This window comes from Moschus berezovskii, chromosome 22 (genome assembly GCF_049115385.1).
Source record: "Moschus berezovskii isolate FMDL1 chromosome 22, NW_MosBer_1.0, whole genome shotgun sequence".
Lineage (NCBI taxonomy): Eukaryota > Metazoa > Chordata > Mammalia > Artiodactyla > Moschidae > Moschus > Moschus berezovskii.
Window position 1 is genome coordinate 62,850,232 of NC_142481.1, and position 26,278 is coordinate 62,876,509.

A 26,278-nucleotide genomic window follows, 5' to 3' on the forward strand; every position below is an offset into this window, starting at 1 on the left:
TACAGTTTATAAACGAGTGTCTGACCTTGTTTCCAATCTTTATTTAAAAATAAATATTATTGACAGTGAATTTTAATTATGATAAGATGTACCTTTTTTAATCAAAATGTCTCAGAAGAAATAATTTAATAAAAAAGAAAACCCCCCAAAGAAAAAAGTAAATTAAAAAATTTCCTAAACACAATAATCTACTAAAAATATTTTGCTTTGTCAAAAAGGCTTTGACCTGACATTTTTACATAGTATCCTAAAGATAACTGCTCAACAGTTCGTGCAAAATGAAGACTTGGAAGAAAAGTCTGGAAAGAAAAATACATTAAAATAGAGAAATCATTGATCCCATGCATATTGCACGGTCCAAACTCCATCTTATTTGGAAACTAGATGCATTATTTTAGGTGGTCTACATTTGTGTAACTTCCCCCAAAAATATGGTTTATTTGCTTTCCACGTGGACTTGGTCATGCGTCTCTGAGTCTGTCTGTGTCCATCTGGTGATGCGGTCCTCACCCAGGGACTGGGCAGCCATGCAGGCCGCTCAGGAGCACAGGATGGTGAGTCTGTCAGGGCCCCACTAGCAGGTGCAGGAACTCATGTAGGGCCAACAGGAACAGGGACAGGAATGGGTCTGTGGCGTAGTTCGGGCCGGTGCCTGCAGGGGACGAGAGAAGGAGCAGGGTTATCTCCTGGGAGCAGGTGGGGTGGGGGTGGGAGACCCCCCCACGGTGGGCTTTCGCTGTGAGTGCCCTGCTGGTACCCAGCCAGACACGGCTGCTCTGAGGCGGCTTCCTCTTTACCAGCCGCACAGGAGCCCATTCGTGGTCCAGACACGGGGCACCCTGCCTGAAGGGTGTGTGCTAGACAGCAGATTCCCAAGTCCAGGCATTATTTTAGTTGAATAAGAAGCCAGTGTGCTCCTCTCCACTCCTGCCCCCAAGACTACACTGCAAAGTGCCCTTGGTGCTTAAGGCCCAGCGGCCTGCTCCTCCACAGAGACTCCCCGATGACACACAACTCCATGCCCTCCAGCTCCTGCCTGAGCTGCACAGTTCTGCATTCACAGGCACCTGCCTGAGGCATCCTGAATGTGTGAGTCTTCTTTCCACAAACCATCAGTCCAGCCCCTGGGGTCAAAGTGGGGCACTCAGCAGTCACTGTGGGCCAGGGCCCCCAGGAGTGACCCTTGCACTATCCTGACGGGAGGTCACCCCCGTCTGTGTCTTCCATGTAAGCTCTATCCCAAGCCTCTGGCCCACTACTGGGACCATGACATGCTGCCTTCACCCTCCTCACCCGGGCTGCCTGCCCGGCTCCCCATCTGTCAGTCATCAGCTCTTCATGTTTGGGAGGCCTCCTGTGCCACTCGGCAAAAGCCCACCCATGAACCCCAGGCTTCATACCAGGGGGTGGGATGCTCCCTCCAGGTTATTAAGAGGAGCCTATGTAGAGGCACCATGGATGTCCCTGGTCCTGCCCAAACCATGTGGACGTCACTACCAACTTGCAAAGAATCGGACTGCCTCCATGGAAGCAGTCTCCAGCCACACCCTGCCTATCTGCACCATATGGAAATCTCTCCTCGTTTTGCCCCGCCGAGCCAGCTGGGCTGCAGCCCTGTACCCTGAGGGGAGGTGCAGAAGGCCCCTTCAGGCCTGCGAATGTGCACAGAGGCCGTGGCCCCTCCAGCCGGCTGCCTGCAGGAGCTGCCACCAGCCCGGCCGGGCTTGTGGCTTCCCTGACAAGCCCGGGCTTCAGCCCCCGACTTCTTTCCTGCTCCAGGGGGAAGAGCCGTTTGTCTTTCCTGTCTGAGGTGTTTCCCTCATTCCTGTGACCTGGGCTCCAGTCTCCCCTCTGTACAAGGAGGGGCTTGGACAAATGATCCAGGGCCATTCTGGCTTGAGATGCCAGGATTCCATCTGTTCGTTTTAGGAAACGAGGGCTGTGTTGGAAGATCTGAAAGAAAAGAGGGCAGAGGCCATCTGCTGTGCCCGTCCAGCCAAGGTCGACAATTCTGAACCTAGCCCTGAGCCCCCGCTGAGAAGCACCCCAAACGGGTGGCCTTCCCTTGCAGTAGTAAGTTTTCACACTGTCTCCACTCCCAGCCCTCCTCTGCAGCTTCACCCAAGTTGACAAACCCTCTTGCCCCGTCATCAGGGAGGACCACAGTGCGGTCACTCCAAAGGCTTGGGTCTTCCTTTGCTGCTCCTCATGGCCGTGTGTCTCTGGGAAGGACAAGGGTGGATGTAGTAACAGACCAGCTGATGGAAGCCCAGATGCCTGGGTGGACTCACCGAGGCTCGGAGGTGTGGAAACAGGGGTGACCAGCAGGGCACTGGCTCCTGGGCCCATGGGGCTCACGTGGCCAGACCAGCTCCATGGCCTCCCCATCTCCTGGTGCAGATCTTTCTGCTCCTGCAAACCCTGACACTCAGGCCCATGCAGGCAAGACAGGAACAAGTGCGCGAGGCACGTAAAAGCAGATGTGTGTGCTGTAGGACACGTCCAGATCCTCCAGGCACGCCGGGCCAGGAGGCACGGCAAATGCAAGCCAGGCAGGGTGAACGCTGCAGAACTGTGGGCACAGGAGACTGGAGAAGAAATGTTAACTTGCCTCTGAATACTGTCAACTTGTCTTTTCTACTTTTGCAGTCTCACCTACTCATGTTTAAAAGTTTTAAAATTGCAGAAGATTCTCAACCCTGAACTGAAACAACCACCCTGCTCCTGTGCTGGGCCAAGTGGGGAGCAGCAGGGGCTGGGGCGGTGGCTCCCGGAGGCCAGTACCTGGGGAGGGCAGACACCAGGGTCAGCCGTGTCTCTGCTTGAGGATGTCTGGGTCGGGGGAGCCAGGTTTGGCTCCTGGGTGGCACGTCATCATCTCCCTGACCCCGCACTGCCACGGACGGGAACCGAGGAGGTGGGATGGGGTAGTGGGCTGGAACCAGGACAGCTTCTGGCCAGGTTGCTGTGGGACCCGAGCAACACCCTTCACCTCTCTGGGTCCTGGGGCACACTCCGTAAAATGCGGATTGCCTTCCATGGTGCCATGAAATGAGTATGCGCAGGGCGCGGCTCCCCAGGCTGGGTCCAGACTGAGCAAGGTGACAGTGGCAGACTGCAGAAACGGCTACAAATGCCCCTCCTCCCTCACCTTCCGTGACGCTGCCCTTGCACACTGACGAGGCTGGCCATAGGACTTGCTTTGGCCAATGAACATTATCAAGCAAGCGTGAAGCAAGCAACAACTTGGGCTCCTGGAACCCACTGCCATGTGAGAAGACTGGGCTGGCCTGCTGCAGGTGAAGAGCCAGGAGATGTCCCAGCTGACGTCCCTCTAGACCAGCTGGCCCCAAATGAAAGGGCAGATGACCACAGGTGCATGAAGGAGCTGACAGACAACAGCAGGAGAAACACCCACTGACCCACAGAACCATGACCTAAATAGATGGCTGCCCGTCACACCCAAGTCACCACGGTTTAGAGTCAGAAGCTCACTGATAGATACAATCATGTAAAAAAGAAGTGTCTCAAACAGAGTAAGAGCCATGTGAATAAAATGTTAATAAAAAGGACAACATAATTACTTTTCTGAAAAGTGTTGGAGAAGAACCAGTTTTGAGGGCTGTCCTCCTGAGAGAAACATTTTCCAAGATGGAATAAACAGAATAACTATCTTCCCAAGCATTTGTGTTCACGACAGACAGACAGACAGACGCCCCTGGGTCTCTGAGGGGTGGAGGATCCGGGTTTTGGAACCTCTTGCTGCATCCCTCTCGGAGGCAACCCACTCCAGTACTCTTGCCTGGAAAATCCCATGGATGGAGGAGCCTGGTAGGCTGCAATCCATGGGGTCGCGAAGAGTCGGACATGATTGAGCGACTTCACTTTCACTTTTCACTTTCATGCGTTGGAGAAGGAAATGGCAACCCACTCCAGTGTTCTTGCCTGGAGAATCCCGGGGACGGCGGAGCCTGGTGGGCTGCCGTCTCTGGGGTCGCAAAGAGTTGGACACGACTGAAGTGACTTAGCAGCAGCAGCTGCTGCATCCCTCACAAGATACTCAGATGAGCCAGGGTCGACCAGGGAAGACGGGCTTCTGGGCTGCTTCTGGAGGCAGAGGGGCCTTCACAGCAGGATGGGTCAGAGTTCCGGGGTCTGGCAGCCCTGTCCCCTCCCCACCGCTGTCCAGTGGGGGGGCGTGGGCAATCGTCTAACACCTGGCTCCCCCACTCGCCCCTGCTCCAGCATCTGCTGCCCTAGCCCATGTCCTCACAGTTTCCTGGAGCGAGGCAGGACTGTCTGTGCTGCCCAGGGCTCACCTGACCCTCTAGAGCAAGGCCCAGGAGAGTGCCTCCGGCTCAGCGGAGGCAGGGCCTCCTATCCTGGCCTCCTGTATCATGTGCCGTGGAGAGGTCGGCGTTCCCAAGGACATGCAGGCTGCTGTGACAACTGGTTGCTGACAGTCTATTTTCTCCTTTCCTAAGGGGTGCCAGGAAGAGCTCTGCAGCACACAGAAGTTTATGTTGTGGTTAAGTGGGAAAATTAGGCTGCTTGAGAGGTGAGGGAAGCATCTGATGGAGTAGTAGCTGATTCACTCTTTATATTAAACAAATAGTATTGTTTCGCTAATCATTCTTACAGAAATCAAAGCTGCTCCATGAATATTAACTTTGGGTGGCAAGTGGGTAAGACTCACACCAGAGCAATTCCCTGAATAACACTGTAGCTGCACCCAGACCCATGGGCACAGTGAAGGCGCCAGTTTGAGCAGCTTCCACTGGAAAATCCTGCTTCTCTATTTACCCAGCAATGGCAGAATTCCAAAGCCCTCCTCAGAAAACAACAGGGAATCTCTGGGGCCATTTATCACCTCATGATGGCAGTGAGGCTGGGCTCCAGTCACCCTCTGGGATCCTCACTTTGCCCCCACTGGAGGTTCCTGACAGTCGGTTCCTGGGAGCGGGATGCAGAGGACACTCCTACTCTGGCCTGGACTCCTACAGGCACAGGTAACTGGGGGGACCACCCGCCTTTGCAGGCATCAGGACCGTGGTGGCCTGCTCCCCAGCTGACCTGTGGGTGTGACTGGCCAGGACGGCCACGCCACCCGCCCCGGCCACGCGTCTGGGATCGCGTGGCTCTCTCAGTCTTGGGTGTCTACAGCCCCTCTGCTCCCCACCACAGCCTTCTCCTGGCCTGGGGGCTGCCGCCGAGGGGCTGGCTTGGGTCAGGAGTTTGCAAAGGTGCCCGCAGAGGCCACTGCTGATCAGAGGCTGTATTTTGTTTTGCTTAAAAACTAAAAATTTATTTCAGGTTTGAGTCAGTAAAATTCAGATACATTTGTGGTCTGGTTCTACACACAAAAATGGCTAACAGGCTGGCTCTTGCGACCTAGGCAAAGTTGGGGGTTCACCCTGTTAGCGACCCCTCAGTGCCTAGCCTTTGTCCCCTCAAGTGCTGCATTAGAATATTCCCGTACTGAGCACAGGCAGAAAAGAACTAGTCCAGTCTCATGGACAAATCCACTCCACCAGTGAGCGTGGGTATCCTAACATCAGGACTGTGGTGGAGGTCTGGAGAACAGGTCCCTCCTCTGTGTCAAGCAGAGCACATCCATTCGGCATTTTGTGCTGTCGTAACGTTTTTTGAATAGGGGCTTTTTGGCTGAAAATGTTAGAAAACCAAGTGGAGTGCGCTGGATGAGTTTCTTTCAGTGTGGCTGTTCGATTCTACTCCTCCCCTTTGCTGCCATGTGAGAATGAGAGAAGGGGCCAGCCCCAAGCAGCAAGAGCCTGGGCACAGAGGCTGGGCTTTGTGGGCTGCGCTTGGATATCCATTTACCGTGGAGACGGAGGCCTGTCTGCCTGGGGCAGCCGGGGACAGACTGGCTCTTACCCCCGTTCTCATCACTGGCCCTGACCGTGAGTGTGGTGGTGGCCGAGCCCAGACAAAGAGGAAGGCTTCCTCTAGGAGCTTCCCGGGGGCAGGGTACAAGGAGATTTGCAGGGGCTTGTGGAATAGAACACTTGGTCATCTTGGCCATGGTCAGGCACCGTGCCGTTATCTGTGGGGGACACACGTACAGTCACAGAGCCTGGGGCAATGGAGAGGCACTGAGTTGCCCCTTGAGGACTCAGTCTGGAATGCAGAAGTGTCTGGCTTGTTGTATGCATAGCTCTAAAAATCGTAAATTATAATCCAACGTGTAAAATGTGGAAGACTTTTACATAAAAGCACAGATCGGTATGTGAATTGGAAAGACCCATGACCCAGCAGCTCTGGGCCTGCTAGTCACCTAGCTGCATGACTGGCCGCTGTCTTTTCAGCAGGGATCTCTTGCTTACTGCTCCTCCTCAGCGCAGGCCGGGCACGGGCGGCTGCCTGTTTCCTCCCTGATGCCCTGGAGTCAGCCCTCTCTCCTCAACCTGTTTCGCTCACCTGCACCCCCCATGCTTGGCCCTCTGTAGGGGTCTGAGTTTGCAACCTCTGGGACAGGATCCAGGAGGCCTGGCTGTCAGCTCGCCTTCATTGCTACACCCTGGGGTGACCACACAGGGCTGGCTCCCTTCGCCCTGACATGCCTGGCTTCCTGATGGCCCCGTGCACTCATCCTGCCCTGGCTTTCTGGCCTCCTCTGAATGCTGTGCTGGTTAGGCCAGGCAGCCCAGCCGCAGCTGGGTGGGAAGATACCACCTTTCAAGAAGCTGCTCCCCTTGTTGATGTTTTAATTAAATCCTCTTCACGGATATTTATTAAAAGGGAATTGGCGAGGAATAATCGAGCACTAACAGGACTGGACAGAATTAATTTCTGCCATAAAATTAATGTATGCCGGTAACTAGGGCAAAAACTAGGAGCAGCCACGGCCTTGGTTTTAAAGGAAACTGAAAGTGTGGGATGAGGGCGTGCAAGAGAGGGGCGCGATGTGGGTGCCTTGGTCCTGCGTTGGTCCTGCCCCAGCCTTAGGCAGCTGGCTCCTGCATTTGAGCACAAGCTGTCCTCCTGCTGGGTGTCACATGTGCATGGGAGGTGGTGTCCGCAGGGCAGCCTCTGTGTCTGGGCTGGGAGGACTGTGAGTGCTCCAGGGTCAATGGGGTACTGAAGTGAAAGGCACTTAGTTGTGTCTGACTCTCTGCAACCCCATGGACTATAGAGTCCATGGAATTCTTCAGGCCAGAATACTGGAGTGGGTAGCCTTTCCCTCCTCCAGGGGATCTTCCCAACCCAGGGGTTTAACCCGGGTCTCCCGCACTGCAGGCGGGTTCTTCACCAGCCAAGCCCCCAGGGAAGCCCACGGGATGGGGGCAGACACAAGTGTCCCTGCCTGTTTTAGCCACGCCTCTCGGCGCCCTGTCCCCTGCATCGGCCCCAGTGCGGCAGTGACCTCTTAAAGCGTCTTCCTCCTCCACTGCCACCCTGTGCCTGCCTCCCTCCTTCTAACGCATTTGGTTCACTCTCCTTGAGGGGCAAAAACTTTGATGGGTTCCCTCTGCCTTCAGAAGAAAGCACCACCATGTCAGTGCCACAGCTGGGGTGCTCTGTAATCTTCCCCAGCAACCACACCCTCCTGCTTTTTTGCTGTCAGCCCTGTACTCCAGTCCACTGTTCTCTGCCAGCCCCTTGAGTGGACTCCAGGCTCACCTGCAGAACCACTGACTTCTATTCCTTTGTCTAGGTCTGACCTAAACCTAAAGCCTGGAACAAGTGCTGCCTCCTCCAGGAAGCCCTCTCTGAGCACCCAGGCACAGAGGGCTTTGCACAAATGAATGTCTGTTCTTGTGGCCCTTATCTGTGTCCCCTTCTCCCCCAGCCCCATAAATGGCTTCCTTATGAGTCCTGCCTCTCCAGCCGTGGTGGGACCCCATGTGCCAGAAGGTTGGGCCTGGCCTCCTCCCCTCCTCCCCCAACAAGTGGCCCCATCCACATCCAGGGCCCAGGAAGACAGAGCCCTGCTGGGACTAGATCCCACAGTAAGTACATTATTTTAAACCCCATCCTCTTAACTGTAGGAGTTACTATTTTATAATATATGTTAATCTCTAATATTGCATGGGACATACTTACATTAAAATGCTATTGATTGTTTATCTGAAATTCAAATTTAACCAGGTGTCCTATATTTTAAGTTGCTAAAATCTAGCAGCCCTACCAAGACCACGCTAAAATAATTGGCAACTCTGGGCCATGTACCCAGACCATCTGGCTTCTGTCCACATACCTAACCACTGCACACACCAACTCTCAGGGTCGAAGGTTAGGAGCTCCCCTGCCCTGGCACCTCAGCTTGATCCCAGCCGCAGGCTGCTTCCAAAGGAGAGAGCTTGGGAATGAGATTTTTTTTGTATTTTAACATTTATAATGGGTTTTTAATGTGGTCAACTTTGTTGCTAGCTCCTTTCCAGCTCCTTAATTCTTTTGAAATGAAATCTTGCCCCAAAGGATGCTTTAATGGTGCCACTTAATGAAAATAGTAAACAGGCCTTTCCCTCTGGTCGGGCGGCTGCTGTCTGCAGGGCCAAGGGCAGCCCTTTCCACAGGATCAGGGTGCTTCCCAGGCCGGATGGAGCTTCCCAGCTCCTCAGTACCGGGCCTAGTATTCAGGGGAGGATTTCCCACCTGCCCATTCAAATTCTTCACATTTTGAGGCTGTGGGGGTGCTAATAGGCCTGCGGTTCTTGGTTTGTGGTGCCAAGAGAATTCTCTCCTTTAACCCTCTCAGGAGACTTTGGAAGGTGGGACGGCAGTGCTCTTACCCAGGTGGGCCACAGAGAGGTTAAATAAAGTGCCTAAGTCTGAACAGGTGCGAGGCGGTAGAGGCGTTATCTCCAGTTCCCTCCCCAGTACTTTTGAATTCAGTGCAGGATGCCTTCCTGACCCCACCCTGGGGGAAAGTCCTGTCTCACCTGCGTCCACGCTGCCTCTGATGCCCCAGGCTCCAGGCAGCCCGGCTGCACAGTGGCCATGGGGCCCTCCCTCTCCTGCTATTAATATTATAATTAATATTATCTCCCTCCCTCTCCTGCTCCCTTCCTGTTCCCTTCTGCCGAGCCAAACCGCCCGCCCTCCGTGGCTCAGCCCAGAGACGCCCACAGCGTGACTGCCCAGACAACTTTCCATCTGCCTGGCCTCTTGCCCCGGCCTGGTCCCTGAGCCCTGCCTCTCGCTGCATCCGTGCCCACGTGGGCAGCGCAGTGCTCCCATCGGGCCTGTCCGTGTCCACTAATCCAACAGCCAGGCAACCGCCTAACGGAGGCCAGAGTGCTCTGTGCACGCGCAAAGTACTCATCTTCCCCCAGCCCAGCCACAGCCCAGCGGCTTCGTGCAGGCTGGCTAATTCCTCCCCGGGCCCCTCCTCAGCACCCTCCGCACCTCCCTTCCAGGCCCAGCATCCGTCCCCGCGGCTCACCCCATGTCCTGTCACCCACCACCGGCCCCTCCCTCCACGGGGGTCCCTCAGACACCACCTCCTCCTTGGCCTGGCTGGAGGTGCCTGTTGCCCCATGGGCTTCAGAGCAAGTCATGTTTATGCTGCGCTGTTTGAGCGGCCACGGTGGCTTACATTTTGACTGCTGTCTCCTCCAACAGTGGGTAAACCCACAATCGCTTCGCACGCTGCCCACACCTGCAGTGCTCACAGTGTTTGTTGAATGAATGAGTAGAAGTCGTTCTGAGAGGCCCTCAGCGGTCTAAGCAGGCATGACGCACCAGGCACTGGGCAGCTGCTTCGCGTCTGTCAGCTGAAACACAAGCTGTGTCTTCCGCTGCGGATCGCTACCTGACCGTTTCACCTGCCTGAGGCTGTGTGCACACACCTCTTCCTCTACCTTTTTCCAAACTGACTTCACCTTCATTTTCCTTTTATTCCAGTTTTGTCATTAAATAATTTTCACTCTGTTATGCCACATGCAGCTTTGTAAACTACTTCAAATTTTTCCCCTAGGGGAAAATTTTATATATATATATATATATGTGTGTGTGTGTGTGTACATGTATATATATAAAGGTGTATTTGTATAATTTGTATATTTTGGCTGAGACAGTTAGATAAAATCACTGACTCAAGAGACTTGAACTTGAGCAAACTCCAGGACACAGTGGAGGACAGGGAAACCTGGCGGGCTGCAGTCCGTAGGGTCACAAAGAGTTGGACATGACTTAGTGACTGAACAACAGCAGTATTTTGTATAATTTATATATATGTACACACACACATGTACATGAGTATATGAGCTTCCCTGGTGGCTCAGTGGTAAAGAATCCACTTGCTTATGCAGGAGATGCAGGAGACGTGGGTTTGATCACTGGGCCGGGAAGATCCCCTGGAGAAATGGAGAAGGAAACAGCAACCCACTCAGGTATTCTTGCCTGGGAGATCACATGGACAGAGGAGCCTGGTGGGCCCCAGTCCATGGGGTTGCAAGAGCTGGACACCACTTAGTGATTAATATATATATATATGGGCTAAATTAGTTTTAAAATCTTTTAAAGCAGTAGACCTCCTTTTTCAAGGTAATTGCTATGTGGATCCTCAATATTTAAAACCATTCGAGGAAGAACTTCCCTGATGGTCCAGTGGTTAAGACACTGCGCGTCTAATGCAGACCACATGGGTTTGATCCCTGGCTGCAGAACTAAGATTCCACATGCGCAGCAGTGTGGCCAAAAAAAAGTCACTCCTCTCCCCACACCCCCAACAACCCCCACCTCCCCCAAAAGAAAAGAAGTTTAGAAGCAGAACTGCTTTGTTTGTGGCTGGAGGCAGGGCTGGGAAGCCTGGGGCTCCAAGGAACAAAGTTTGGGAACCACTCATTAGAGACTCTTTATGGCCCCTTCCAGACCTAGAACTCACAGACTTGTAGATGCCAGAATGCTGGCGTGCGCATTACACAAATGAGGAAGGGGAGACCTGTCAGTGCTTCAAGGGAGTGGTCCCTGCTTCTCTGTGGGGCCTTTCAGCCTCCTTTAAATCCCACTGGTCCCCTGCATAGCCTTTATGTCTCTCGGTGCAGAGTGTGCCCAGATTCTCCAGGTCAGGCAAACAGTGGGCACTCAATCAGTGCCTGCTCAGGGAGGGCTTCTCACTGTGTGGGTCCAGGCCTGAGAGCTGGGCATGGCCAAGAAAAAGCAGGACTGACAGCCTGGAGGCCCAGGGCTGGGGGAGAAGGGCTGTAGGTCCCCAAGGCCAGCAGAGCAGAACACAACAGCAGCACCTTTCTCTAGAGTCCGCCTTGGCAACACCTGGACATCTCTCTCCTTTTCACACTGAGGACTTTTCTTCAGGAACACAATTTAACTGAAAAGGTTCACATATTTTAATTGCCCAGGGACAGTGCTCTGAAAATTCTATAACATGTGCTCATTAAATAAAATTAGCACAGAGGAGCTGCCCAGGATATGTCACGCATGAAAAGATGACTCTGTAGAACAGAATGCATTATGAATTATTGCCATGTGTATTTTTGTTACATTGGTTTTTAATGCAAATACAGCTACTCATCTGCCTACCTGGAGATTTGACTTTTTAAATGCTTGAAAAAATATATTTAACTTTTACATGGACAGTCATCATCAAGTCTCTGCCAGGCTGCATCCTCCAGAATGCCCAGTGTCTGCTCCTGCCCCTCACAGCAAGGGACAGAGGTGCCTTCTGCAGGCTGAGGGTTAAGGGAGCTGGGGCAGGCTGTGTCCCCTTCCTCTGCCTGTCCTCTTTGTGGCCCAGGGCCGGCAGGCAGAGGCATGACCTGGCATGAAACTCTGGGACCTTTCTCCCTTTGGCCTCCCCTTCCTGGAGGATGCTGCCTGGGTGTGCAGAGGTAAGGTGTGGAGAATCCTGACCCCAGGCTTGTCTCTCCTCCAGCCCTGCTCCTCTTGCAAGGCCCAACTTGCCTTCGTGTTTCATCCACACGATGAAACAAGATACTCATCCAAGGATAAGTATCTACTCATCTTTCTTTCTACCCCCCATTCTCCCATCCAGCCGCTCAGTCACAGCCTTTTCCCACGCATTCCTTCCACCCAGCCGTGTCCCTTCATCCTTCCTTTCACTCCCCCCAACCTCTGTCATCCAGTCACCTCTTCCCCTCACTCATTCATCAGACGCTTGGTTTCCAATTCATCTCTCCGTCCATCCTGTCACTCACCCATGCAAACTTTTAGTCCTGGCCCTGTCAGCTCCTGGCTGGATTACTGGCTCTGAAGCGGTCTCCCCATATCCACTCTGCTCCTACCTCTCCAGCCTCCACAGCTGCAGCCAGGATGTTACTTCAGAAAGCATCACACCCTGCCAGCCACCTGTTCCTATCCATGGCCAAGAGCCAAAGCCTCCCTGGGGTATGACCTGAACTCCTCTTCACTTAATTCCCCCTGTGCCTCTTCTTGCTTTCTGAGCCCTAGACACAGTAACTCTCTGTCAGGCCTTTGCACTCCCCTGCTCCCTCTTGCCAGAGGATCTTTGCACATGCTGCCCCTCTTCTTGGAAGGCCCTCCTCTCTCTCCTTCTCAAGCCCACTCTTAATTATCACGCAGATTATGGCTTAACCTCAGGGGCCCTTTCCATACTGGGTCGGGTCCCCCTATTCTTAGTTCCCATGGCCCATGGGTCCTTCATTTAGCGCGCCAGCAGTGGCAGCAGCTTCCTCCTTGCTGTGTGGCTGTTTGACCAATAGTCACGCTGTGGCTCTCTCTTCAGACTGCTAGGGCCCTGTTGGTCTTGCTCACATGTGCTTTCAGTGCCTAGCACAGATCTTGCACATAAGACGCTCAATGGATGTCTTCTGAACGTACAAGTGAACGAATGAGCAAATCAGTGCCAGGCCCAGGGAATGTGGGTGTGGGGTGCTGGGCACAAGGATGTGAGAACGAACTCTGCCTGCCCGCCCAGGGCATCCGTCCCAGGACAGGAGGGAAATGTGGGGGCCCGAGACTGCAGCGGGGCCCCCTGGGTGCTCAGCATGGATAAGGCCCCTTGAGATGCAGTGTCAGAGAAGCATGCTTCCCTCTGTGGAGTGATCCCACACTATCAGCCCACCCTGGTCGTCGTACCTTTTATGAGCCCTGAGTTCATTCTCAGAGCACCTGCTTCTCTGGCCACCACTGTTGGGCCCTAAAGCAGGGGCTGGGTCTACCAGATGCCCGGGGCACTGGCCGCCCTCAGTCAGACCAGATGCAGTTAGCTAGGAGCCCCCACCGCAGCCCCAGCTCAGAATAAGCCATGGAACCACGTCAGCTCCGTCTCCCTGGGGGTTTATTAAAGATCCTTCCTCTGGGCTAAGCGGCATCCGTGTAAGAATCAGCTGTAATGAGTGTCTGACATTGCAGCTGGGCTTTCCTGGCTTAGAGAAAACCGAGACTTCTTCAAGGAGAGCTGACGGGCAGGGGCCAGGGGGCAGGGAGGGCGGGGCTCTGGATCTTTGCCTGTATTTGTCCGGTAAAGGCGGGTAGACCTCATTCAGGGTAAGCCTGCAGTGCCCAGTGGGAGGGAGGCTCATGTGGGCCTGAAGGGGTCCTGGCCTCCTGGTTCTGCATATAGCCCAGTCTTCACCCCACCTGCTCCCCATGGGTCCCTGGGTGCCAAGCAGTCATCAGAGAATGCATCCAAGCAGGTACCAACACAAAAAGGAGAGTGCCGGAGTGCACGGGAGAGAGTGCAGGCCCAAACCTGCAGCAGAGGCCCGACCCGTCACCTGACACGCCCATCCCTGCACAGGCGGCTCTGCCTCATGTGGTGAGTCCCAGTGAGGAGGGCGCTGGGCGCCTCTTCTCCAGTCCAGGCTGGCCCTGGAGACTGTTCAGCTGCCTGACCATCACTGGGGGCCTGGTGCACAGATGTGGTGCTGCAGAGAGCAAGTGGCACGCGAGGACCCATACTGAACCTGTCCTTGCTCACCTTGCTCCTGACTCATGCAAAATAGCTGCAGCCAGGAAAGAATGAGGACATGGCATTATCCCCATTTCCTTTCCTCCCCCCTCCAAATGGCAAGGAGAAAGGACAAAAATAGCACCTCGCTGAGCCATCTGCAGTCTGAGGGCGTTTTCTGTTTGAAGTGCCATCAGCTGTCTCCTCACCTTTAGCCCCATAATGCCCTCAGTGCACAGAGGGAAATGTGTCTCAGAGCAAAGTCTCAGATCGGAGCACCCCATCCAGCCCGCAGAAATGTTCAAGAAATGACCCAGGACAGTCAGTGCCATTCCCACAAACGATACTGACAGAGCCAACATCAGTGGGTGTTTTCTAGGTGCCCGGCCTGTACGAAGCTCCAGTCTTTCTGTGGATTATCTCCTCTGGTCCTGCATGGGCACTGGTGTCACCCAGATAACAGATACAAAAGCTTGCCTGTTGGGGGTGGGAAGTGTTGGGTCAGGATTGGAATGCAAGCAGTTGGACTCATGGAAAATGAGAAGCATAGTCCTTATGAAGGGCGAGAGAAGAGGCATGGACTGTGACTTCTGGGTGGCTGGAGCTCTGTGAGGCCCAGAAACAGGAAGATTGGTTGGCATTCAAACACTGGCTTGCCCATGAACTAGCTTAGCTGACTAGTAAGGAATGTTTGAAATGTCAGAGGAAGAATTAAGTGGTTGGAAAAGCAGTAACACTTTCTCCTGAGCTATTGTCAGGCTTTCTCATGTTTGTTTTGTCTTTTCCACCATAATGGGCAGCTCCGCTAAGATAGCTTGTCTAGGCCCTGACTGACCATGCGTGTGTGCGTGCTTAGTTGCTTGGTCTTGTCCGACTCTTTGCAATCATGAACTGCAGCCCGCCAGGCTCCTCTGTCCCTGGGATTCTCCAGGCAAGGAAACTGGAGTGTGTTGCCATGCTCTCCTCCAGGGGATCTTCCCAACCCAGGGATTGAACCCTGGTCTCCTGCATTGTGGGCAGATTCTTTACCAGCTAAGCCACCAGGGAGGCCCAAGAAAACTGGAAGGGTAGCCTATCTCTTCTCCAGGGATATTCCTGACCCAGGGATTGAACCGGGTGGATTCTTTACCAGCTGAGCCGCAGGGAAGCCTGGCTGACTGTGGCTTCCTCCCTTATCAGCACTGGGTGTCCAGCTGGGCACAATCTAGAGGTGCCCTGGGCACAGCTGGCCTTCATGCCTGAGGAGCCCTCTGGCGGGGTGGTCACTTCTGAGTTGGAGGGAGCAGAACGCATGGGCGTGGGTGAGCCGGTGAATGGTGGGGCCCCCAAAACACTCTCCTTGAACCACAAAGACCAGAAGCCAGCCCAGTGTGGTGCTGATATTTCAGTTCAGGGAGAGGTAATGACGGAATGGAACCACCAGTACTTTCCAGAAATGGCCTCACCCAGGATGCCGACTCAGGGACGAGACTCACAAGGCCTGCCTCTCAAGGGTCACCTGATGGAGGTGTGGCTCGAGAAGACCTGAGCAAGGGCCCGCTGCTGCTGAGCAACCCCGCAGCCCCTTCCACGGCTCTCTGCTCACAGGCAGCTAAGCCTTAGCCCAGAGAAGACTGGTCTGGGTAATCCATCCTGCACTTAGAGCACTTTCCCTGAGAACCCTGGAGAAGGAAATGGCAGCCCACTCTGGTACTCTTGCCTGGAAAATCCCTTGGACGGAGAAGCCTAGGAGGCTACAGTCCATGGGGTCACAGAGAGTTGGGCCCGACTGAGAGACTTCACTTCACTTTACTGAGAATACCAAAGCCACCAACAAGCGGACTGTTTCCCCTAGAAGCCCCATCCCAGGGAAGGAGGTTTGTCATCCTTCATAAGGAAAAGGTAGGGATCGGCAGTTGCAAATGCTGGGCCTGTTTGCTTGTAATCTTAAACTTTCTTGAAGCCCTTATGTAAGACAAAGGGAAGCTTCTCACTGCTTTGGAGTTTCTAAGAGATGCCTGCAAAGCATGGGGGAATAGAAAAGATGATACTTTCTTTTTTTTTTCCTGTGCTGCAAAGGTATCTTAAAACCCAGTCAGCATCTCCCGTAAAGCTTAGAGGTTTAGACCACAGCCAAGCCCTTGCCTCTGTCCACATGGGGCAGCAGTAATCAATATCGCATTACAAAAGCACTTGACCTCATTTATTCCCATGGATGCTTGGGGAATCCTTAATATTCAGAGCTTTTAAAATGTGCGCCTGGCGTATTTAATGAGAAGCTCCTTGGTGAGTTCGGCTCCCGGTGACATTTAGGAAGCCTGGCTCTCCGCTCTTCCCGTGGGACTGCCACCCCGGCTAGGGAAAGAATCTGGGCTCTGGGGAGGGGGCTGTTTGATGGAGTGGGGCAGAAGGGGTCATGCAGAAAGGGGGGACAGCGGTGAGATGCTAGCGTGACACCCACCGAGTGCTCAGTGAAAGGCAAGTATTCTTTATCATTATGGCGATCTGCAGTACGATTTTTCCCCCTTAGTTTGGGGTCTCCCAGGTGCTGAGAGAACAGCTGCATTGTGAACCGACTCAAGGCTGGATGATAGACAAAAAAGGCCCTTCCACCTGGTATGACTTTCTCAATCCATGGGGCACAGAGTTGGGAGGGAAAGAGAGGCCCCGGCAACTTCCCCAGGACTGACCTAAGAGGGGGACGAAGCCCAGGCGCCTCCTTCCAGCCTGAGGTCTCGCACTGCCTAGGGCAGGCCTCCTCTGTCAGCCTCGTCTGGGCCGGGGCTGCGCTCCCTGGGACTCCCGCTGACGCAGACAGCTTTGTCCTGGAGTCCTGCAGGCGCCCTGAGCCGAGTCTGGCTGTCTTCGCCGGTTCCAGCTCAAGGCAACCATGGGACTGGCCAGTGAGGGATGGGAGGCTGTGACGTTGACAACCACACACGTTTGCAGGATGCGGCTGCCTCCTGCCAGCAGACAGGCTCAGTCATTTACTTTATGAAGTCCCTTCATGTTCTCCTTCAGGATGCTCAGGGTTTCACCTTCTTCTCTCTGGGAAAACCTCTGCCAGATTTACTTTCTCTTCAATTACGACCCTTGTGTCACATCAGAGCTTGAGGGAAGAGTGGGCTATTTATTGAAGGTGACGGTTGTCAGGTCCTGCCTCTGCCGGCCCAGCTGGACACCGCCAGTGCATGGAGACTCTCTCTGGGCACGCTGGCGTCTCTGCCGGCTCTGCTGTCCACCAGGCCTGGGCTGAGAGGCGCCCCTTCACCTCGCCCACAGCCTTCTGTGGCCATGGTTTACAGTTGCCACGGTGACTTCCACGGATGCTCCCTTGATGGCTCCCAGCAGTAGCACTCTCTCTAAGGCCATCACATCTATGACCTTGGTTGTCTTTCTCTCATTATTAATTGAAATATTGAGACTGTGTTCTCTGGGTGGGTATCAGGCAGCAATTTGCCACATCCAGCTGGCTCTCTGTAGGGGCCAGGGTGGCTCTTCTCTGAACTGGAGCCTGGAGGCTAATTAGAGGTTCACACACCACGGAGCTGATCCCCAGGTCCTTGCAAAGGGGAACCTCTTGCCAACATACAAGCCAGTCAGTTGCAAACTATATTCTGTTGAGGTCACACTTGGCTTCACTGTGGCAACTTCCCAGTTGAAGGATTCGTTTGGAAGATACTGTTTTGTTTTCTCTCTTTTTTCCCTCTAGAAATGGCAACCAGTAGCAAAGTGTTCATGGAAAATAGGTCAATGTTCAAATTAATTAGGAGTCAGATTTATGAACATGGCTAAGAAGGACCCCAATCTCCTGTGCTGGCTCTGCTGTGCTAATCCAGCCCATGTTATTTTTAGGCACAAATATCAAAATGTCTCTTGACAAATGAGACGTGAAATGAATGAGTTTTTGAACATAAACTTTGAGTGCAAATATGTATTTGGCTATGTTGGGCATGTATAGGGCACAGGAAAGCTTTTCTGGCCTGGCTGTGAGAAAGCTGAAAACAAAGCTTTGAGTAAGTCCCCTATACCCCTTTCCTGGTGTTAGCAAAGAGGCTCGCTTCAGAAACTGTGATACAGTGTTGTCTGGGGCTTCTGATTTTCTCCCAGGAGCAACTGCTTAACAGGTGCCTGGGGAGCTGGGCTGGGACCATCTCTGAGGCTGCCAATCTGAAATAGCCAGTGTATCCATTCAGCTCGGGGATTAGATGACCTCTTTAATTAAGAACTCAGCTCTGGGTTTGTCCTGGTGTTGGGCTGGGGCAGAATGCATCTTCCTCCCTTGAGAGCTGGCTTGTTGCCTTTGTCACTCCGGATCCACCCTTCACCTTTCCCCACTCTGCTCTGAGCCCCGAGAAGCTGGCCTGTACAGGCTGTATCACCTGGGTGCCCTTGTCCTCAGCTCCCAGGAGGGTTTGGTCACTGGGAGACCCTGACAGGGGACTAGAAGTCAGCAGGAGAGCGGGGGGTGTCTTGCCAGGCCACTGGGAGTCAGCACGTCCCTCTCCCAAGGCCTCAGCTCTTCCGGTCCCTCTGTCCACCTGATGTCTCTGGATTCTGCGAGCTGCCCCTTCCCGGAAGGTGCTAATGATTCCCACTGCTGTGAGCCGGGGGCCAGTTCTCATCCTTGGCTGTCCTAACCTTGTTCACACCTTTAAAAAGTACTCTCATTGCCTCTCCTCCAAGACTCTGCTCGACTGTGCTATCTGCTCCACCAGCACCCTCTCTGTTAGGCTCTGCAGACACGCCTGCCTGGTAACCAAGTGGCCACAGTACTTTCTCATCCTTTCCCCTCTAAGCTGCCGAGAACCCAGAGTGGGGTAAGGAGAGTGGCTGGGGCGGGGAGTAAGCCCGCGGTCATTGCGGTGAGCTCCCGCTCTGACTCATGCTGCTGCTGGCTCTGAGTGATCAGCTGCCTGCTGCATCCCAGAGAGGCTCGGCGGGACCAAGAGCTGCTCAACAGCACAGCCCTGCAGAAAGGCTACTGGTGCCTGTGACTCAGACCCCGGCTGCAGCCTTCATCCCGCCACAGCCCCCAGGCGCAGCAGGTGAGGCAGGCTGGGACACTGAGGACAGCATGGGTGCCCCCTTGGCATCAAGCTGTCGGGTATGTGTTAGAAGCCCTCTGACCCACTTCTTTACACCCAGAGTGGAACACAGAGGGGCCCACAGCACAGTGATTCTCCCCAGAGCTTCATCTGGAGAACAGAGGACACAAGCCTTTTGGTCCTCCAGCTGCGGGCCCACCTTCCTGGGCTTGCACAAAGGAGTTGGAGAGGATCCTGGGGCTCTTTCTGCGGTGTGTCTGCGTGGTTTCTGACCTGTGCAGGAGCCAGCAGTGGCTTTGGGGTGACAGAAGCCTTAGGGTCAGCACACGCCCTCCCGGTCATGCCGCCCTGTAAGCCCTGCTGGCAGCCCCTCTGGCTGCCCCGTTGGCTCTGCTTTCTGGGGGGATGTAGTACTGCTTCTCACTCCAGGGAGGGCGGAGGAGCCCCGCCCGGGCTGGCAGGTGCCATCAGAACGGGGCTGACCTGAGCGCGTCCAGAAAGGCACTGTCCATGCCAACTTCCGTGGCTGGGTCCCTGCTGGAGTGATGCGTCATCTGGAGCTTCCCTGCGGTCAGACCCAGAGACTGGAGCTGTGACAGCCGTGCTGGGCAGAGTCAGGTCAGCTGTGATGAGGCTCAAGGGGTCAAGCTCTGCCCAGGGAGGAGGGAGATCGAGCAGGAATGACCTCTTATCATATGGGGCTTCCTTTACCGAAAACTTTAATGGCTCCTGTTGCTCCACTCGGCATTCAAGACCTTCCTCAGCCTGGCCTCCAGCCTCCAGCCACTCGCTTCATCTCCCTCATCCTCTCCTCTTTGCTCAGGGAATATAATGGCCTTGGTGATAATAGTGAACTTTATAGAGCAGTTTCCATGCTGAGTTCCCTCTGAGGTCAGGGATTACTGAAGTATTTCTAAAAGAAATACTTTCAGAGAGGGTAAGTCATGTGCCTAAAGTCACACAGTCAGTAAAAGAAGGAAACACAACTCATATCTGGGCTCCTGGCGCGCCACATCCTCTGCTCTGCTTATAGTCTATGGGACATCCCAGAGGAATGTTCCAGCCCAAGAAACACATTTACTTGCTAGAGCCCAAGGGATGGGGCAGAAGGGTGTCTTCTTCACCAACCAGCAGTATCTAGGCTGGTAACCCTTTTCCAGTGTCCCTAGTAACCCTTTTCCAGCGTGCTAGGCAGAGATGGCTTCATCCCAGTGATTTAGGCTCCTCTTCCACCTTGAAGAGATGAGACTGGAGAACAGCTGTCAAGCCAAGGACTACATTTTCTACCCTGCTCGCATCTGTTGAACAATCAGACTGAGTTCCGGCTGATGGATGAGGGTGGTAGTAATACTGACCACTTCTAGGCATGGCCTTTACAAACTTCCATTGCCATTCTCCATATTAGCTTTCTTCTGAGAGAACTGAACTCTACCAAAATTATCTGAGTGGCTATTTACTCAGTCTTCCAAAAATGATAGATACCAAGACTCATTCTAAATGCATAAGAAAGATTCACCACTTGCTTTGTGAGCCTTAGAGCCCTGGGGCTTCCATTCTCTCTTCCCTTGTTTGTGGGCTGTATGTTGATGAGTGAGCGTGGAAGCCACCTCTTAAAGATGGTAGAGTTTCTGTCAGCCTGAATGTCTGAATGACTGCACGAAACAGAGCCATTCCTCCTCAGCCCCTCCTCCCAGTGATGTAAACCAGAAATGGTACATTCAAATTGTGTTAAGCCTCTGGCATTTTGGAGTTCTGCACAGCAACTCATGTTTTCTTAAACTGACTTGGGGTAAGCTCCAAGACAGGTGGACGAGTTTGGGGAGAGGACCTTCACAAGTTCCCAGCTGACCCGCCTTCCCCCCTAGCCTGGGGGAAGGTCTTGTGGGTACCTGTGTGGAACCTGAGAGGGATGAAGCCTCCAGAAAAGCCAAGAGCCTGAGCCGCATGGAGAAGTTTCCATAGGGAGGGGTGGCTTAGTGAGAAACTGCTGAACTAATGTGGAAGACAAACTGGCACGGTCTGAACCGTTTGAAGGCTTAAGACGATTGGCCAGGGAGGGAGGCTAGGATGCTGGTGTCCTTGGATTCAGCAGGGAGCCCGGGAGTCTGCATCCTTACAAAGTGCTGATGCTGGTGGCAGGGTGTCTGCCCTTTAAGAACCCTGAGAGGGCTTCCCAGGTGGCTCGCCTGCAATGTGGGAGACCTGGGTTCAGTCCCTGGGTTGGGAAGATCCCCTGGAGAAGGGAAAGGCTACCCACTCCAGTATTCTGGCCTGAGAATTCCATGGACTGTATGGTCCGTGGGGTCACAAAGAGTGTGATGGGGCTTCCAAAAAAAAAGAACAAAAAAAAAGAACCATGAGAGTGGGGTGGTGTGCTTCAGCTCCCCCACCTTATAGTGGTTTGTATGACTGTCCCAGAGCCCCGCCTCTCAGTGCTGCAAGGCTGATCAAGACGCTGTCTGTGAGACTGTGCCTCGGACACGACTGAGAGGGAGTGACAGCTTCAAGGCGGACACAGAGAGTGAGCCCTGGAGAGGAGCTGTCTCTGAGGCTCCACCTTTGAGTAGTGCTGGGAGTGAGGGGTGCCTTGGAGGAGGGACACCCTGCACCGGGCCCTCCTGCCCTGGGAAAAAGCCCACCGCTGCCCAGCAGGCCCTCCTGCTCCCGGCCTGCAGTCACTCCCTCCTCCTTGCTGACTCCCTTCTCTCCTTGCCCCTTCCCCCTCCCCTGATCCTCTCGGCTCCCTGGGAGAGCAGCTCTGAGCCGCCGGGTGCCCTCCTAACAATGGCACGGCTCCATCCTCACCCCGTCCCCCATGACGGCCTAACGGAGCCTGGAGTGGCCATTGTAGCCGAGCTGGTGTCTAGGACCGCCTGGAGCTTGCCAAGGAGGGCAGAGCGCATGCAGCCAGGCCCACCCACGCTGGCTGCAACAAAGTGTGTCTTGTTCAGCCCAGTCAAGGCGGCACCCAGGCTGACAAGACCCCAACTGTAACCGCCTCCTCTCACTCTAGCCTGGGTGTTCAGGAGACAAGCAGGTCCGACGCTGTTGGGGTGCAGCCCCCGAGGTCCGGTTCCCCAAACTCGTGTACCCTGACCGGCGCCCACCGTCATAAAGTCGGGTGGTGCACACCCCCAGCGGCCGACAGTAAGGACGGGAAAGCGGCGGGAAGAGAGCAGAGGCGGGGTTCCGGGAACGCTCCCCCGAGATGACCCACCGACGGCTCGGAGCCCGCGACCGACCGCAGCGGGGCGGCCGGTCCGGGAGAGCCTCCCGCGGGGCGCTTACCTGAGTGCCTCTGGCGCAGAAGGGCCGCCTCGCGGGGCGGCGGCGGCGCGGACGAGGCGGCGGCCGCCACGGTGGTCGCGGCTCTGTGCGCCGCGGAGGCGGCGGCGGCCTCGGGGACGCCCGGGGCGGGGGCGGCGGGAGGGCCCCCGGGAGGCCGGCTCTTGTCGCCGCGGCCGGGCTCCCGGGCGGCGCTGGCTGGGCCGTGGCGGCGCGGGCCGCCGCTCTGAATGTGGGACACGGCCTCCGCGGCCTGCACGTCGGGCGGCGCGAAGCGAGCGAGCACGCGCAGCAGCGCCTGGGCCGTGTGCTCCTGCGTGTCGTCGTCGCTGTAGTCCGACACGCGGCACTCGTACACGCCCTCGTCCTGCCGCCGCACGGCCGACAGCCGCAGCCGGTGCGAGATGTCGTTGCCCTGCACGCGCACGGTCTGCAAGAGAGCGGGGCTTCGGTCAAGGCCCGGGGCTGGCAGGCCGGCGCCTCGCCCTCGGGGCCTTCACATCCGCTCCCACTAACGCTCCTTCATTCTAGAGCCCCGAGGGCCAAGGTGGTGTCCGAGGGAGAGTCGCCCTGCCCTCATAGTGCACAGATACCTGCTCCCAGCTCCAGCCCTTCTCAGCGAGCACTCTGCCCTCGCTGGGAGGCAGTGGATGCAGAGGCTGCTGCCACACCCACTGGGTCCCCGCTGCCTAGGAACTTGCCTCTCGGCCGCAGCATGGAGCAGCGAACAAAGCTCAGCTCCCTGCGAGCTGCTGGCGACGCCGGGAAGCAACCGCTTTGTGGCCCTCACCGAGCTCCCAGGGAACCCTCACCTCCGAACCAAGCACGGGAGTCCCTGGTCATCCCCAGGCCGTGATCCCTCCATCTCCAGCGGGGAAGGCTTGGCGCATGTCCTCCCCAACCCTTGCAAGACTCCTCCCCTCCACCGCAACTCCAAGCCAGCCCACAGCCCCCGGCACCGCGACCCGCAACCCAAGCGGAGCGGAGGGCTGCTGCGGAGGGCGCCGCCAGGGCGTGGGCTGCGTGCGGGTTGGGAGTGGGGTCCACAGCCCTGAGCCAGGAGCTAGGGCAAGAAGCCTGCAGGAGAGCTTGCCAAGCGTACAGAGGAGGAAGGAGATTCAGGCCTGGGACCCTTGATTTACGCAAAAGAGAACCCGATCCACGACCGGCGACAGATGGCGCACGGACACGCCAAGCGGCCGACCCTGAGAGCTGGGCCCTATACCGCACCGCCAAGGAGCCTTTCTAAGAGGGAGGAGGCTGCGGGGCGCAAAGCGGCCGGAAGGGGTCTCCCGCGGCCCGCGCTGGGCTCCACACTTACGCTGATTTTAGTCGCATCCTTATTTGTTACCTAAAATGCAAAGAGGGAGAGAGAGACATTAGGCTGTTGGCCTTCAGGCTCAGGGAACTCAGACGCACCACCTGCAAGAGGATCCTCCGCAGGCGGGCTGAGACTCGAAACCGCTCGGGATGTAGCCACGGCGGAGGGCAGGAAGAACATCGGGATTTTCAGTTTTATCCGGAAGGAAGCAGGGCTTGGAGCTAGCATGGCGCCCGGCCAAGGAGGGGCTGCCGGAGCACCCCTGCCAGCCAAGGAAGGGAGGCTGGATAGCCTCCCAGGTGGGAAGGAAGACCCATTTCCCTCCTGAGAAGCAACCCATTCCCTATGGTTGGAAAGCTGGATGGACAGGACACGAAGGGAGATGTGAGCAAAGGGTGGGACTCTGGGTAGAGCGAAGGTAGTCGGTGTGTGTGTGTGTGTGTGTGTGGTGTGTGTATGTGTGTCTGCGGCGCCAGGGGAGTGTGTTTGTGTGTGTGTGTGTGAGAGAGAGACAGGGCTAGAGACTGTTTAAGAGGCAGATGGGCAGAAGGGGAAGTCCCTCTGACCCTGCAGCGGCTGGAGGTAACCTGTACAGCGTGCTCCGCCAGCCTCTGGAACCCAGCCCAGAGGAGCTTAGCTGCTTGGCCGTGTGCCCTGGGGACCTCAGAGTGGCAGAGGACAGGGAAAGCCCGGCCCCAGCAAGCGGTCTTCTTTCAACACCCGGCACCCATCACCCTCTGGACCCGCAGCTGGCAAGAGCGGGCAAACTGGATGAGGGGTAGCTTCCTAGGGCTAGGCGTGGAGTTCTGGGGAGGTTTCCGTGAAGGGAATGCGAATGCCTAGGGGTTAACTACCAATGTTGTTGAAGGTGCTGTGAGGACGGGGACGGGAGGAGATGGGTTGCACCACGGGGCGGCGCCCTGCCTGCCTCACCCGGGTCACCCCAGGCGCTGCGCGGGCGGCCAGTTACCTTGCTCCGGGCGCCGGGCACGCTGAGCGCCAGCTCGTGCAGCAGCTCTCGGGGCGGCTCCTTGAGGTACCACCACTGAATCTCCAGCGAGTACGAGGTGGCTCCGCTGGCTCGGAAGGCGCAGGGCATTTCGATATCGTCTCCCTCACGTACGGTCACATCTTTGGGGACTTCGGTGAATGTCGCTGGGGGCGGGGGAGAGAGAGGCGTGACCAGCTGTGGGGCGGAGGCCCGGGGCCACCCTGACTCGCTGGGCCGTGCGCTTCCCACCCCCAGCAGCTCGCGCGGCCCAGGCACTGGCCAAATCCGGTCGAGCAGCTGCCGGGCCGCTGCAGAGACCGGCTGCCGCTGCAGGCCGCTTCCCTCCAGTCCGGGCAGGGCAGCGAGGGGCGGCTCACGCTTCTTCCCCGCTCCCGGCCGCGCTACCAGCGCCAGGCTGGGGCGCGCCAACTCCCGGCGCCCCACGAGCAGCCTGGCCGCAGCTGGAGCCCGGGTCAGGCTCCGAAGGACCTGGGCGCCGGCGCCACTAATGCCGCTACCCTTCGCCGCTCTCCACCCCCTACCGCACCGGGCAGTGGCTGCACATCGGGATCGCTGGAGAGCGTGAAGCCCTCCCCTTCGCTTCTGCTGCCTCCTTCTCCGCGGCGGCCGGGACAGGCTGGCTTTGGCGGCCCCGGCGAGGACCCCCGAGACCCTAGCGGCAGCAAAGTTCCCGCTCTCACCCTCGGCCACGAAGAGCAGCAGGGCGCGCAGCACCAGCGGCGGCAGGTATCCGGGAGCGCCGAGCCGGTTCCTCTGTTCCATCTCCCGCAGGGGGCGCGGCGGCGACGGGGACCCGGGCTCGGAGAGGCGGCTGTGGCGGCGGCGAGGGCTCGGATCCGGTCGGACTCGGGCTAGGACGCCTTCGAGCCTGCCATGGCCCTGCGCGGCGCCCCCTCCCCCGGCCGCCGGCGGCCGCCAATCAGTCCAGCTCCCTAGCTGGCTCGCCAGGCGCGGCTCCGGCGGGGGGCGCTGCTCCGGGTGCGCGGAACGCGAGGTCCCGCCGGGAGGCTCCTGGCAGTCAGTCGGTGCTTCCTTTTGTCCCGTCGTCCGCCGGACTCTGGGGACCCGCAATTCAATCTCTGCCCGGCGGACCGGTCGGGGGCCGGGCCGCGCCGGGACCCATCCCTGGCCAGGAGAGCGCGCGCCTTGGAGCCCCGAGCTTCTGCCTGCCGGTCTCCTGCTGCTGCGGCTCCAGACCGCCGCCTCCTCCGGCGGCCGCTCCGTTCTCCCGCTGCCGCCTCCGCCGGTTCCTGCTCGGCTCTTTCCGCAGGGCGAGTGGGCGCTCAGCCGCGGCGCGCAGACCTGGAGTCCGACCCAGCGCAGCGCCGGGAGAGCGGGTCCGGCGTGGCGGCCGGGAGCCGGAGGGGCGGGCAGGAGGGGGAAGGGAAGGGGAGGGGGCGGTCAGCGGCGGGGCGCCGGGCCGCCTCCAGCGCCGCAGCACCCGCGCCCTCCCGCCCCTCCCTCCAGTCTTCTCTCCCCTTCTGGTCTCTGCCACAGCCGGCGCCGCCCCCGCCCCGGAGCGCTGCCCCCGCCCCGCCCGGCCGCCCGGAGGGACCGCCAGTCTCCGGCTGGAGCGCAGCCCCGCCCCGCCCCGCCCCGCTTGGGCTGGGGGTCTTCCCACCCCAACTCTCCCTTGTTTCTTTTCCGTCTCCGTCGCCCGAGACGGCCGCTTAGCCTCCCTGTGCTCCGCGGGGCCCGAGGCCCTCTCCGCAGACCCCCGCCCTCAACTTACCCCGGTTTGGACAAAATACTGGCCCGCTCTTTGTCCCCGGCCCAGG

At 56.7% G+C, this 26,278-nt stretch overlaps 1 protein-coding gene and 1 long non-coding RNA gene across 2 annotated transcripts in view; one reads left to right on the forward strand and one right to left on the reverse strand.

The window, feature by feature from the left end:
* Positions 1–71: 71 nt before the first annotated feature.
* On the reverse strand, positions 72–25,791 carry VSTM2B (V-set and transmembrane domain containing 2B). The gene is made up of 5 exons (XM_055413181.2): positions 25,181–25,791; positions 24,459–24,643; positions 23,489–23,518; positions 22,171–22,597; positions 72–652 (listed from the first exon to the last, which is right to left on the reverse strand). Exons 1-5 carry the CDS (start codon positions 25,260–25,262, stop codon positions 564–566), a joined length of 813 nt encoding a protein of 270 aa, XP_055269156.1. The 5' UTR covers positions 25,263–25,791; the 3' UTR covers positions 72–563.
* Positions 4,883–26,278, forward strand: part of LOC129547288 (uncharacterized) — a 51,888-nt gene continuing 30,492 nt past the window's right edge. Inside the window, exon 1 of the long non-coding RNA XR_008684048.2 lies at positions 4,883–5,009. This is a non-coding gene — a long non-coding RNA (uncharacterized LOC129547288). The remainder of the gene's footprint in view (positions 5,010–26,278) is intronic.